This window comes from Carcharhinus amblyrhynchos, chromosome 19, assembly GCF_965287045.1.
Source record: "Carcharhinus amblyrhynchos chromosome 19, sCarAmb.v2.hapA, whole genome shotgun sequence".
Classification (NCBI taxonomy): domain Eukaryota; kingdom Metazoa; phylum Chordata; class Chondrichthyes; order Carcharhiniformes; family Carcharhinidae; genus Carcharhinus; species Carcharhinus amblyrhynchos.
The window spans coordinates 50679732-50695006 of NC_137342.1; the positions used below are offsets into that span (position 1 = coordinate 50679732).

The 15275-nt window shown below is 43.7% G+C and overlaps 1 protein-coding gene across 1 annotated transcript in view; it reads left to right on the top strand.

Moving 5' to 3' along the window:
- The first annotated feature begins 352 nt into the window (after window positions 1-352).
- The window catches only part of LOC145355528 (histone-lysine N-methyltransferase SUV39H2-like), a 41604-nt gene continuing 26681 nt past the window's right edge, over window positions 353-15275 (top strand). Inside the window, exons 1-2 of the mRNA XM_080207770.1 lie at window positions 353-401; window positions 14700-14845. Of these exons, the coding sequence (XP_080063896.1) occupies window positions 383-401; window positions 14700-14845 (165 nt within the window). The 5' untranslated portion in view covers window positions 353-382. The remainder of the gene's footprint in view (window positions 402-14699; window positions 14846-15275) is intronic.

A 15275-nucleotide genomic window follows, 5' to 3' on the forward strand; every position in this document is an offset into this window, starting at 1 on the left:
TCTCTCTCCCTTTCTCAGTGTCTCTCTCTCCTTGCTGAATCTCTCTCCTTGCTGAACCTCTCTCCCTTTCTCAGTGTCTCTGTCTCTCCTTGCTGAACCTCTCTCCCTTTCTCAGTGTCTCTGTCTCTCCTTGCTGAATCTCTCTCCCTTTCTCAGTGTCTCTGTCTCTCCTTGCTGAACCTCTCTCCCTTTCTCAGTGTCTCTGTCTCTCCTTGCTGAATCTCTCTCCCTTTCTCAGTGTCTCTCTCTCCTTGCTGAATCTCTCTCCCTTTCTCAGCGTGTCCTTGTCAGGTTTTCGGAGTCTCTTTAAGAAGGGGAGGAGTTATTGAGCGTTTTAATGCAACGTCTTTACGCGCCACCATGTTTGAATGGAAACTGCAAGATGGCTGAAATCCGCGGCAGTGAGTATCTGTTGGGTGTTGCTGGTGTTTTTTGGGGAGAGGGTTGAGTATTTGCGGTGTGTGTGTAGCTGCAGGAAGCTGTGGCCCGGGCCAGCGCGATTCCCCCATTCATAAAAACAGCGTTTGTTACATTGTGAATGTAACAATTTCAATGTAACCTCCCGGAGCCGCAGCTTCTCACTCTCCATATGGTGCACTGTGTCTCCCCCCACCCTGAGAAAGTGTCTGAAATCAGGCTCCTCTCAACAGGGAACCCCCCCCCCCCCACCAGCAGTCAGATTAGTTTATAATTCACCTTTTCACACAGATTGAGTTTCTGCAGTAACTTTTAATACTTTCAGTTTGAAGGCACTGGGAGATCCTGATTGCGTTGCCCCAAGTTAGGAGAGCGAGGAAATGCTCTGGCGGCCCACGGAGTTCCCTTAGTGGTAAATGTCTGGTAAATGTTGCCCTGTGGGGAGGGAGGGCCTTGAGGACAAGTAACATCATGCAAACGTGTGCATTCAAAAGCATGCTTAAAATCCACTCTTATGTTTCCAACTTAATGTGGTCAGGTTTCCTGTAAACCTCGGAAGTGTGTGCCTGTGCTGCACTTTTCACAGGTGTCACACATTGCATATTTTAATAAAGGACTTTGGCAGCAAAATAGGTGTTACATTCCGTAGAATCCTACAGAGGCCATTCAGTCCACTGAGATTGTACTGACTCTCTTCTGACATCACCTTACCCAGGCCGATACCCCTAACCTCATCATTAACCATGGCTAATCCACCGTACCATCTTAGATACAAAGGGTCAATTTAGTACAGCCAGTCCACCCAGCCTGAATCTCTTTTGAACTGTGGGAGGGGTAGCACGGTGTCACTGTGGTTACTACTGCTGCCTCATAGTGCCAGGGACCTGGATTCAATTCTGGCACAGTAAAAAGTCTGACAACACCAGGTTCAATTCTGGCCTCAGGTCACTGTGCGTGGAGTCTGCACATTCTCCCAGTTTCTGTGTGGGTTTCCTCTGGGTGCTCCAGTTTCTTCCCACAATCCAAAGATGTGCATTAGCCGTGCTAAATTGACCCTTGGATTAGCAGGGTAAATATGTGGGGTTACGGGGATAGGGCCTGTGTGGGATAGTGGTCAGTGCAGATTCAGTGGGTTGAATGGCCAGCACGGTGTTAACTACTGTGCCACCACACTGCTCTATGTTAAAGGAGGTCAGACTGGGAGGGATTTGGTAAAGCAGTGGGTCTTTAAATAGAAAAGAGGTGGCAAAGTGTTGAGGGAATTCCAGCTTTGCCTCTGAGGTGGCTGAAGGCACAGTGACATGTAGTGGAATGTTGGGGGAGGGGGTTTAAAATGTATTCTTTCTCAGACTGTGGGTATTGCTGGTTAGGCCAATGTTAAATTGCTCGCCCCTAATTGCCCTTGAGAAGGTGATGATGAGCTGCCGCAGCCGGTGTGGTGTAGGTACTCCCACTGTGCTGTTGGGGAACTCCAGGATTTTGATTCAGTGACAGTGAAGGAATGGCTGATTACATTTCCAAAGTCAGGGTGGTGAGTGACTTGGAGGGGAACTTGAAGGTGGTGGTATTCCCGTGTATCCGCTGCCCTCGTCCTTGTAGCTGTTAGAAATCACGGGTTTGGAAGGAGTTGTCACAGGAATTGTGACAGAGGGATTGTGTGTTTGGAAGTGGGGGATAAGTAAAGCCTGCGCCACTGGCTATGGATGGAGTTTGCGTTCACAGTGGGTTCAGTCTCCCTAGTGAAGGAGCTTGTAACCTGCTTTAAAAATACAAAATGATAAACCATGAGTAAACACAAACCCAGAGTGAATTGAATCAAAAAGACTCTTTAAAAACACTAAGTAAACCATGCTGTGACCTGTAAGCTGATAGAGGACACCTTTGTGGATAAGGAATTAATCCATCGTCCCTTTCAAGTGAATGTTAAAGATCCTGTGGTTTTATCTGGTGAAGTTTAGGCAGTTTCCAGCTGTCCAGCTTGTATATTATGTTGATATTTTAAGGTTTGTGATAACTTTGGAAGATTCTAATTTTATTGGCGAGATTTCCTGCAGTTGACATTTGAATCTGCGCAGTTGTTTGCAGACAGGGAGTTTGAAATGATTTTACAAGTCAGTTACTAAGGATTATAGATAACCTGCTCATGCTTTCTGCCCTGTTTTGTTAGCTTTGCTTTGGAGATAGTTGCCCTTGACACGAGGGGGACTAACTTTAACAGCTACAGTTCATGCTGAACTCTCTTTAGATTTTTGACTGATTGCTGATGATCTATAATGCTTAGTAACTGTCATCTTCAATAACCATAGGAGCTTGGAATAGTGTTGGCACTTTTACAAAATAGTTTTGCAAAGGGAAAGAGAATAAGATTAAGATCGTCATTTTGTTGACAAGAGGGGAGATTGTTAACTAGACAGTGGAGGTGGCCACAAACAGTGAAAGCTGCCTTAATAGCACCTTTCATACTGCAAGAATGTTTATTTATCTAGCACCCTTTATGTAATGTCCTACAATGCTTTGCAGGAACGTTATGAAACGTGATTTGACAGTGTGCCACATGGGGAAATATGTGGTCAGATGCTCACAAGCTTGGTCAAAGAGGCAGGCTTCAGGGAGCTTCCTGAAGGAAGTGAGAGGGGCAGGGAGGTGGAGCAGTGTAGCAAGGAAGTTCCAGAGGCCAGGCAACTGAAGGCACAGGCCACCAATGGTGAAAGGATTAAAATCAGGGATGCCTGAGGGGGTCAGAATTTAATAAGGACGGAGATCTCAGAGTTGTGTGGCTTGGGGAGATGCAGGATGATATTGTATGTCTGCCTTGCGCTGTCGGAGACATGTTCCATCTTTGATCTATGGAAACCAACCTGTGAAGCACAAAAGTTCTTCTGTTTGCATTTGAAGTTTCATTGGAATTTTGCGAACTTGAGAGTTTGACACCAGGATTGGTAGAGTGGTTCATAGTGAAGAAGATGGTTATAGGTTGCAGGAAGATATAAATGGGTTGGTTGGATGGGCAGAGCAGTAGCAGATGGGATTTAATCCTGACCGGTGTGAGGTGATGTACTTTGGAGGAAGAAACAACATGAGGGAGTGGTAGGATACTGGGAAGCTCAGAGGAACAGAGGGATCCTGGGGTAATTATTCACAGATCCCTGAAGTTGGCAGAGCAGGTGAATGGGATAGTTAAGTAGGCATTTGGGACACTTGCTTTCATTAGTCGCGATGTAAAGTATAAAAGCAAGGGGGTAATGTTGGAGCCGTACAGAGTGTTGGTGAGGCCACAGCTGGAGCACTGTTTACAGTTCTGGTCACTTCACTAGTGAAGGGTGTGATAGCAGTAGAGATGGTACGTGGGGATTCACTAGGATGGAGCATTTGAGCTACAAGGAGAGACTAGATAGGCTTGGATTGGTTACTTTAGAGCAGAACAAAGAAGAGCACAGGAACAGGCCATTCAGCCCTCCAAGCCCATGCTGATCATGATGCTCCAACTAAACTTAAACCTTCTGCCCTTGGTCCATATCATTCTATTCCCTCCCTATTCATGTACCCATCCAGGTGCCTTTTAAATGTTGCTAATGTGCCAGCTTCCACCATCTCCTCTAGCAGTGTGTTCCAGGCACCCACCACTCTGTGTGGAAAAACCTCCCCCACACAACCCTCTTAAATTTTCTCCCTCTCACTTTGAATTTGTGCTCTCTTGTAATTGACATTTCTACCCTGGGAAAAAGTCTCTGACTATCCACTCTGTCTGTACCCCTCATAATTTTATAGACCTCTATCAGCTCTCCCCTCAGATTCTGTCTTTCCAGTAAAAATGATCCTAGTTTATTCAACCTCTCCTCATAGCGAACACCCTGGTGAACCTTCCTTGCACAATCTCCAAAGCTTCCACACCCTTCTGGTAATGTGGCAACCATAACTACACGCAGTACTCCAAATGGGGCCTATCCAAGGTTTTATATAGCTGCAACATGATTTCCCAAGTCTTGGGAAATGAACTTCCCGGTCTTAATCACCTTGGCCACCTGTGTTGCCACTTTTAGGGAACTGTGCACCTGCACGCTCAGATCCCTCTGTATTTTAATGTTCCTAAGGGTTTTGTCATTTACAGTATAATTCACACCTAAATTTGATCCTCCAAAATGCATCACCTTGCATTTGTCTGGATTAAGCTCCATCTGCCATTTCTGTGTCCAAGTCTCCCATTTATCTATATCTTGTTGTATCCTCTGACAATCCCTGGCATTACTAGAAGGCATGATGTGGATGTGCCGGCATTGGACTGGGGTAAACACAGTAAAAAGCCTGACAACACCAGGTTTTAGTCCAACCGATTTATTTGATAGTAAACTCACAAGCTTTCGAGGGGACTCCCTCTTCGTCAGGTGAATGGAGAGTTCTGCAGAATGGAGAACTCTCCATTCACCTGACGAAGAGGGAGTCCCCTCGAAAGCTTGTGAGTTTACTATCAAATAAATCGGTTGGACTAAAACCTGGTGTTGTCAGGCTTTTTACTGTGATTAATAGAAGGCTGAGGGGTGACCTGATTGAGGTGTATAAGATTATGAGGGGTATGGACAGGGTGAGTATGGAGCAGCTGTTGCCCTTGGTTGAGGGGTCAGTGACAAGGGGGCATAGTCTTAGGGTGAGGGGGAGGGGATTTGAGAAAAACCTTTCCCACTCGGAGGCTAGTGGGAATCTGGAATGTACTGCCTGGGAAGGTAGTGGAGGCTGGAAATCTTGCAACCTTTAAAGAATATTTGGATAAGCACTTGAAACATCACAATATTTGAGGATATGGGACAAGTGCAGGAAAACGGGATTAGCGCGCCTTTGGTGGTAGTTATTGTCCATGCATACTTGATGGGCTGAAGGGCCTTTTCTGTGCTGTATGACTCTACTCAGCCTACCTCTGTGTCATCACTAATGCTTTTGATTTGATTTATTATTGTCGCGTATGTTAGTATACAATGAAAAGTATTGTTTGTGCTACACAGACAAAGCATACCGTTTATAGAGAAGGAAACGAGAGAGTGCAGAATGTAGTGTTACAGTCATAGCTAGGGTGACATTTTTAGGAAGTTTAAAAGAGTTAGAATGAAGTTTTAGAAGTATAGGATGAGAGTAAAAGATAGAATTAGAAGGTATGCTGGGCGTAGCTTGCAAGAAGGTGCCTCGCTCCAGCGCCAGCCCGGAAAAAAAATGTAGAAAACATTATTTTGGTACTTCCATCTAAATACTTTATAAAACTGTATAAAGTTGACTCTGATCCATGTGGCAAACCAATCATCACATTCTGCCAATCAGAAGAGCTTTTTTTCCAATTCCTTGTTTTCTGTTAGCCGTGCAGACTTGTATCTATGACGATACGTTGTGCCCTGCATCACAAACTCCTCTTTTCCACAGTTGCCTTTGGTGGAACATATTATTAATGATTTATCAAACTAGTTGGCTGTCTTCTCTCTCTGCTGTCAGACTGCTGAGATTTTCCAGCATTTTCAATCTAGGAGCATTAAAGGCAAAGTTGGAAGTCTTTTGACTTAAAATTGGGTTTAAAATGCGGAATGCGTTGCCAGAACTGATTGTAGAGTCTTGAAGCCCAGGAGGCCACTTGACCCTCCATCTTTTCTGTGAGAGCTAGCCTCTGGCAGAGGTTTGGAACTCTCTCCCACAGACAGCAGTTACAGCTAGATCAGTTGTTAGTTTTAAATCCTGACAGATAATTTTTGATAAGTAGAGGATATTATCCAAAGGCAGGTTTATGGAGTTAGGCCACAGATCAGCCATGATCTCATTGAATGTCAGAACAGACTTGAAGGGCTGAATGGCCTACTCCTGTTCTTATCTTCCATTGAAATCCCACTCCCTTGGTCTTTCTCTTGCTCTGCAGATTTTTTCCTTTTCAATTACGCATGGAGTTAATATTTAAAAGTTACTGAATCTATTATTTAATATTTAAAAGTTACTATTGAATCTATTACCAATACTTTTTCAGGGAGTGTATTCCCCATCACAGCCACTGTCTGAAAACATTTCCTCCTCATCCCTAGCTTTTATGCTAATTACATTAATTGTGTTTTCTGCTTACTGACCGTCCTGTCAATGAAAAGGTTCCTTTCCTGCCTACCCTTTGTAACCTTGAATGTGTCTGTGAAGACTTGCGTTAACCTCTGCTCTAAGGAGAATAATCTCTGTGTAACCGTGAGTTCTCATCCCTGGTACAGTTCCAGTTAGTAAGAAGTCTCACAACACCAGGTTAAAGTTCAACAGGTTTATTTGGTAGCAAGTGCCACTAACTTTTGGAGCTTTGGCCCTTTGTCAGGTGCGTTCTAGTTAACCTGTTCTGCATCCACTCGAAGGCTTTTACATCCTTTCTGAGTCAATCCAGGTATTTTTAAGACATGTGAAAGATGATTGAATGGATGTAATGGTAGATATTGTGCAGACAGCTTGGCCTGGTTGGTGTCCTTAGACATTTAATTTTATTATGGTTGTTCTTGCCTGTCCCTCTGATCCAAACATGGTGCCAGAAATTTGCTGTGAGCACTTGTTTCTAGAAACACTGGTTATATTTTTCAAAACATACATGCCTTCTCCTGCTGAAGGCAGCTCTAACCCATAACCTGGCACAGTGGTTAGCATTGCTGCCTCACAGCGCCAGGGACCCGGGTTCAATTCCAGCCTCGGCTGACTGTCTGTGGAGTTTGCATGTTCTCCTCACGTCTGTGTGGGTTTCCTCCAGGTGCTCTGGTTTCCTCCCACAATCCAAAGGTGTGCAGGTTAGCTTGATTGGCCATGCTAAATTAACCCTAGTGTCAGGGGGCCTAGCAGGGTAAATATGAGGAGTTATGGGATTAGGGCCTGGGTGGGATTGTGGTCGGTGCAGATTTGATGGGCCGAATGGCCTCTTCTTGCACTGTAGGGATTCTATGATAATCCTGCAACCCCCAGCATGGGTAGTACAAGGAGGCTAAGCTGTTTGGCCACATTATGAATGCACATCGCTAGGCCTTTAATTCCAGAGGCAGGAGTCGAACTTGGATCTTTTGGTTCATGGACAGGGTTATGTCACAAGACCTCCCCATATCTTCAGTATTGATGGTGAAATTGGTTGAGTAAAGGTTTCACCTTTTTATTATATGATACACTCTCCTATCCAGCACATTCTGGCCAAGTGCCCCCCCCGGTGATACAACATTAAAACATGTATCTGATTGCTATAACATTTGAACTAGATTTACTTTGGGTACTTTTTAAATAAAACGAACATAGATTTGAAATGCTGGAGTTATGTGTATAGCTTTGCTGAAATATAGGATGCCCCTGCTACAGCCTGACCTGAGACCCACAACAGTGAGTGGATGGGATTCTCCCAGCTCACCCCCACGGCAGGTTTGCTGATGGGAGGAGAATCTGGCGAGAAGCAAATAGTGAGGATTTACTGGTATAAAATCCTGTTGCCATCCTCCCAATGGTGGGTTAATGGCGGTCACTATTCCTGCTGGCAGGTGGCAGAAATGCCACTTGTATATCATGAACGCTCATAGCTTCCACTGGAATAAGACCATAAAAAATAGGAACAGGAGGAGGCCATTTGGCCCCTCGAGCCCACTCCACCCATTCAATAGGACCATGGCTGATTGATCGACATTCCTCACGTCCACTTTCCTGCCCTTTCCACAAAATCTTTGATTCCCTTGCTAATCAAAAATCTATCCATCAGCCCCAAATATACAGAAGTACTCTGTCCCCACAGCTCTGTTGGTAAGGAGTTCCAAAGACTCATAGTCCTCTGATAGAAGAAATTCCTCCTCACCTCCGTCTTAAATTGACACCCCTTTATCCTGAGACTACGTCCTCTGGTCATAGACCCTTCTATAAGGGGAACATCCTTTCAGCATTTACCCTGTCAAGCCCCTTAAGAATCTGAAATGTTTCACTGAGATCACCTCTCATTCTTCTAAATTCCAATGAGTAGGGTCCCAACCCGTTTCCTCATAAGACAATTCCTCCATACTGGGATCATCCAACTGAACCTTTCAAATATCTTTCCTTAAATAAGGGAACCAAAACTGCTCTCACCAGTACCTTGTACAATTGCAGCAAGGCTTCTTCACTCTTACCTTCCAACCTTCTTGAAATAAGAGCCTACAATCCATTAGCCTTCCTGATTACCTGCTGCACCTGTACCCAGCTTTCTGTGTTTTGTGCACAAGTACCCCCCATGTCCCTTTGTGCTGCAGCTTTCTGCAATTTTTCTCCATTTAAATAATACTCTTCTTTTGTTCTCCTTTCCAAGATGACCTTCACATTTTCCCACATTATACTCCATTTGCCAACTTTTCTGCCTTCTGAACAATTGGTTTGTAACTCTTTGGCAACTTGCCTTTCCACCTATTTTTGGCTACAGTACATTCACTTTCTTTGTCCAAGTCATTAGTATATATTGTAAACAGTTGTGGTCCCAGTACTGATCCCTGAGGAACCCCACTGGTTACAGGTCGCCAACGTGAAAAATATTCTCACTCACTGTTTCCTGTCCGTTAGCCAATTCTCTATCTGTGCCAATATATCACCTCCAACACCATGGGTTCTTGTAATTTAACCTTTATGAGCTATCTTGTCGGACACTGTCTGGAAACCCAAATATAACACATCTACTGGTTCCCCTCTATCCACACTAGTTGAGACTTTCTTGCAAAGCTCCAATAAATTAGTCAGACACTATTTCCCTTTCATGAAGCTGTGCTGATTCTGCTTGATTAGAATATGATTTTTCAAATGTGTTGATATTAGTTCCTTACTAATTGATTCCAACAATAGATGTTAAGCTAATTGGTCTGTAGTTCCCTGTCTCTCTTGCCTTTTTGAATAGGGGTGTCACATTGGCAGTTTTCCAATCCTCCAATACTTCTGAATCCAAGGCTTTTTGGAAAATTACAATCAATGCGTCCACCACTTCTAACCCAGGGTAAAAGTATCAGGGCCTGGGAACTTATCCTTCTTTTGCCCAATTAGGAATCTCGTCAGGTTTTCCAATCTTGTGTCACGATCGTGTGAAATTACGTTAACATCAAACCCAGTTGAGGGAGAGTGGTGTGCACGTGCTCAGCATTCACCTTGTCAAGTTCCTTAAGAATCTGACATGTTTCAATGAGATCATCTCTCATTCTTCTAAATTTCAGTGAATAAAGTCCTAACCTGCTTAATCTTTCCTGATAAGACAATCCCTCAGTACCGGGGACCAACTGAGTGAACCTTCGCTGAACTGTCTCCAATCAAATATCTTTCCTTAAATAAGGCGACTCTTGAGCTAACTCAAGAACAGCTTCTTCCCTGCTGCTGTCAGACTTTTGAACGGCCGTACCCTGCATTAAGTTGATCTTTCTCTACACCCGAGCTATGGCTGTAACACTATGTTCTATACCCTCCCCTTTCCTTCTCTATGAACAGTAAGTTTTGTCTGTCTAGCGCACAAGAAACAATACTTTTCACTAAGTTAATACATGTGACAATAATAAATCAAACCAAAATGGTGGTCCTCAGTTCACCAGAGACTTTTGGGTGAGTATGCCAAACTCTTGCACAGTGCTGCAGTCTCCTGATGTGCTGTTCACCACTCTGCCAACACCAGCTTGGTCTCAAAACAGGAGAATTCCACACAATCCTCCGGAGCTTTGAGTTCTTGGCGGAGGCTGGTGTCGTTCGTTCTTCTCCGTTGGACCTCTGCTCCCCTTCAGGCCGCTGATTCCATTTGCTGTTTTGTACAGAATGACACCAGGCTGGGAGCATTCAACACCAGGCATTTTTACAAGCTTTTGTTATTGATATGCCTGAACACAAGCTGGTAATTGGCTGTTGTGTACCTGTGAGAAGAGGGGAGTGCTGTCTCAGGATCTTTTTAAAAAATATTCTGAGAATATTATACCCCATTGTTGTTCATCTTTGAACTACCTAAATTGAAGATAGTATGGTGAAAATTCCCCACCAGCTTAACATCATATTACTTAATGACCATACACTGCTGTGATAAGTTTGGAAATTGAGTTTAGTAGCTTTATTATTTATGAAATTTGATGCAAGTTGTTGTTCCACTATCGCACAAGTTGAATTTCATAGAATCAGAATTCCTACAGTGCAGGAGGAGGCCAATCACCCCATTGAGCCTGCACCGACAACAATCCCACCCAGGACCTAGCGCCGTAATACCAGATATTTACCCACTAATCCCCCAACATTAAGGAGCAATTTATCATTGCCGATTCACATAACCTGGGAATGTTAGAGAAGGAAAGGGGAGGGTATAGAACGTAGTGTTACAGCCATAGCTCGGGTGTAGAGAAAGATCAACTTAATGCAGGGTACGGCCGTTCAAAAGTCTGACAGCAGCAGGGAAGAAGCTGTTCTTGATTTAGCTCAAGAGTCGCCTTATTTAAGGAAAGATATTTGATTGGAGACAGTTCAGCGAAGGTTCACTCAGTTGGTCCCCGGTATTGAGGGATTGTCTTATCAGGAAAGATTAAACAGGTTGGGACTTTATTCACTGAAATTTAGTCCTTGGACTGTGGGAGGAAACCAGAGCACCTGGAGGAAACCCAGGCAGATATCAGGAGAACTTGCAAACTCCACAGACAGTGACCCGAGGCTGGAATTGAACCCGGGCCCCTGGTGCCGTGAGGCAGCAGTGCTGACCAGTGTGCCACCATGCTGCACATTGACCCTAGTGTAAGGGATATTAGCAGGGTAAATGTGTGGGGTTATGAAATGTTACGGGAATAGGGCCTGGGTGGGATTGTGGTCAGTACAGATTTGATGGGCCAAATGGTCTCCTGTGCTATATTCTGTTCTGTGTTCTGATACGCACGACAGCACAGAATCACTGAGTAGAAACTGATAGCCAAGTTCCACACACATGGGGAAGGCCTCAACCTGGATCTTGGGTTGATGTCACACTGTGTAACCCCCACCATTTGGCCTGGGCTTGCAAAATGCTACTAACTGTCCTGGCTTGAGATCATTCACACCTCTTTAACTTGTGATTAAACCCCACTCCACTTGCATTGTCTGTACCTTTGACAAGTACCACGTGGTAGACTGTTATGTAAGGTTAAATCTCACGGGATCCTGGGTGAGGTAGTCAAATGGATACAAAATTGTCTTAATGACAGAAAACAGAGCATCGTTATAGACGATTGTTTCTCAAACTGGAGACCTGTGACCAGTTGTGTATGCCTCAGTGGTTGGTGCTGGGTCCACTGTTGTTTGTTATTTATATGAATGATTTGCACAAGAATTTAGGAGGCATGTTAAGTTTGCAGATGACACTAAGATTGGTGGCATAGTGGATAGTGAAGAAGGTTATCTAGGATTGCAATGGGATCTTGATCAATTGGGCCAGTGGGCTTACGAATGGCAGATGGAGTTTAATTTAGAGAAATGTGAGGTGATGCATTTTGGTAGATTGAACCAGGGCAGGACTTACTCTGTTAATGGTAGGGTATTGGGGAGAGTTGTAGAACAGAGAGACCTAGGGGTACATGTTCATAGCTCCTTGAAAGTGGAGTCACAGGTGGACAGAGTGGTGAAGAAGGCATTTGGCATGCTTGGTTTCATTGGTCAGAACATTGAATACAGGAGTTGGGACGTCTTTTTGAAGTTGTACGAGACATTGGTAAGGCCACACTTGGAATAATGTGTACAGTTCTGGTCATCCTATTATAGAAAGGATATCATTAAACTATAAAAAATGCAGAAAAGATTTACTAGGATGCTACTGGGACTTGATAGTTTGAGTTATAGGGAGAGGCTGGATAGACTAGGGCTTTTTTCTCTGAAGCGTAGGAGGCTTAGGTGTGATCTTATAAAGGTCTATAAAATAATCAGGGGCACAGATCAGCGAGATAGTCAATGTCTTTTCCCAATGGTAGAGGAGTCTAAAACTACAAGGCATAGGTTTAAGGTGAGGGGAGAGATACAAAAGTGACCGGGGGGTAATTTTTTCACATGGAGGATGGTGAGTGTCTGGAACGTGCCGCCAGAGGTGAGTACCAAGTTTAAAAAGTGTTTAGACAGTTACATGGATAGGCTGGGTATAGAGGGATATCGGCCAATCGTGGGCAATTGGGACCAGCTTAGGTGTTTAAAAAGGGACAGTGTGGACAAGTTGGGCCAAAGAGTCTGTTTCCTTGCTGTAAACCTCTATGACTTTACCTGTAGAGACTTGATTACTGTAAAGACTTGTATTCCAACCATTATCTTGCAATTGAGTTATTGCCTATATATGGTCTGTTTGTAAGCCCAACTCTCCACTCACCTGATGAAGGAGCCACGCTCCGAAAGCTCATGCTACCAAATAAACCTGTTGGACTTTTACTTGGTGTTGCGAGTTTGTAGTCTTGACTGAGCTGTCGTTGCCTTCAGCTAAACATTGTGTTTGGCCTCCACCACAAACTCCATCACCTTGTTGAACTGTCCGTGCTCTACCCTGCATTCCCTTCGGCTCTGTGCTTGCAGACCTGTGTTGTCTCCTTTTTACACCTCCCAACACTTTGTCTAAATGCAGCCTGTCCCTGTTGAGCTTTAATGGCAGTCCAGAACTCTTGTTTCTCCCCTTCTGCCCTTTTGGGAAGTGACTGTGACTCAGTCAAACACCTTGGCTGTTTGATCTGTCATTCCCTCCCCCTCTCTCCTTTATGACCTCCCTTCAGTTCACCTCTTTTGACTAGGCCTTTTGTTACCCTTTTGGAAGCTTCCTTTGTGCTTCTGTGAAACTCCTTGGACTTTTAACTCCTTGGGGCCAGTTGTCCACATTATCACTGCTGTAAAAGTGAAAGCTGCCATTACACCATTTACCCATTTACCTAAATGTTTCATTCAAAGTTACAGTCGTAACTCTTCTCCCTGCTGCACTGTACTCCCCTCAAATCTAATGTGGGACATTGTGCCTGAAATAACCTCTGATCTACTGTTCAAATTGTGATGAGTTGGACCATGGCTTGTGCCATTTTGTGTTGTGATCTCCGTCTGTGAGGGTGGTGGTCACACAAACGCTAGCCTGTTCTAATCTATCACAACTTGTTGAGCATTGTGGTTGAAATTTGCATTTAAATACCGTGCTGGATTGTAAAGATAAAGGATATATCTGATCAGTTAACACATTTTTAACGTGTGTTCTGTATTAGCTTTGTATTTATTGAAGGGGGGGGAGGGATATAATATGGAGCCATTTTCTTTATCAAGGCCTCTGCAGCACTTGTGGTTTGTGAGTGTAATACTCTTCAGAAAATCAACTGTCGGGGTGACAGCGTGAGCAATTAAATAATCAGCTCTGCTTCCTGAACGGTGTAAATGAGTTTATCAAACAGGGAAGTGAATTTTTGGTGCTTCAGCATAAATTAAAATGTCAGTAAAATGTAAGCCAGTGCATAGAATCATCTATGCTGACAAGGCCCCAGTGATACAATTTAGGTCATAGATTTGTTTTCCAATCTGAATTAGTTTAGAATCATAGAGGCTTATAGCATGGAAACAGGCCCTTAGGCCCAACTTGTTCATGCCATCCTTTTTTTTAAATGCCTAAGCTAGTCTCAATTGCCTGCATTTGCCCCATATCCCTTTATACCCATTATACCCGTGTAACTGTCTAAAAGCTTTTTAAAAGACAAAATTGTACCCGCCTCTACTATACCTCTGGCAGTTTGTTCCAGACACTCACCACCCTCTGTGTGAAAAAATTGCCCCTCTGGACACTTTTTTGTATCTCCCCCCTCTTATTGTAAACCTCTGCCCTCTAGTTTTAGACTCCCCTACCTTTGGGGAAAAGATATTGACTATCTAGCTGATCTGTGCCCCTCATTATTTTATAGACCTCTATAAGATCACCCCTCAGCCTTCTATACTCCAGAGCAAAATGTCCCAGTCTATCCAGCCTCTCCTCGTAACTCAAACCATCAAGTCCCAGTAGCATCCTAGTAAATCTCTTCTGCGCTCTTTCTAGTTTAATAATATCCTTTCTATAATAGGCTAACCAGAACTGTAAACAGTATTCCAAGTGTGGCCTTACTAATGTCTTGTACAAGATTGTGTCTCAAGGAAGAAGGATTATCCCCAACATATTCGCCATCGTTTCAGGGTGTGGATTATGGATGTATAAACCACCAGAATGATCTATTTTTATAAATAATTAGATCATTACTGTATCTACAGATTCTGTACCTCTTTCTCTGGCCACTGTTGCTCTTGCTTCCCCGCCCAAATTTAACTTCCTGTTCTCTTTGTTGTATCAGGGTGGTGCGTGCCCTGTTTAGCATCTTTCGAAATTCTCCAAGAATTGTGTCGAGCAGAAAACCTGACCTGTTCTGAGCTTGGAATTGACAGAAGAAATCTGAAAGAATATGAAGTGGAGTATCTCTGTGGGTTCAAGAAAGAAAAGGTAAGCTCACTACACACACACACACACACACACCACACATGCCGTTCCTCTAAAGTGTATGATCCTGTCCTGTGTCTACCTCCTGGTGTGAACATAGCTCAGATTGTTTGTACAGTAGCGTTCTAGCTGAAGCTAACCTTTCATAATTTTGGACTTTGTAACCTGACACAACTTATTTCAGAAATGTCTTAATATCCTCTTCCTGGATAACGTGAACTGAAGTTCAAGCCCATGTTTCATTCATAACGGTTTCATTCAGAACAACAAGCAAGTATCTGAGAAAGTTGTCACAGGAATGAGCCTTTTAGAATTCTATTTATTTTCCTGCTTTTTCAGTATATTTAATTTTGTAAAAATAAAATTCTCAGTCTGAGTTGATTTCCAAAAATGTGACCAAATGCCATCATAGAATCCTACAGTGCAGAAGGAG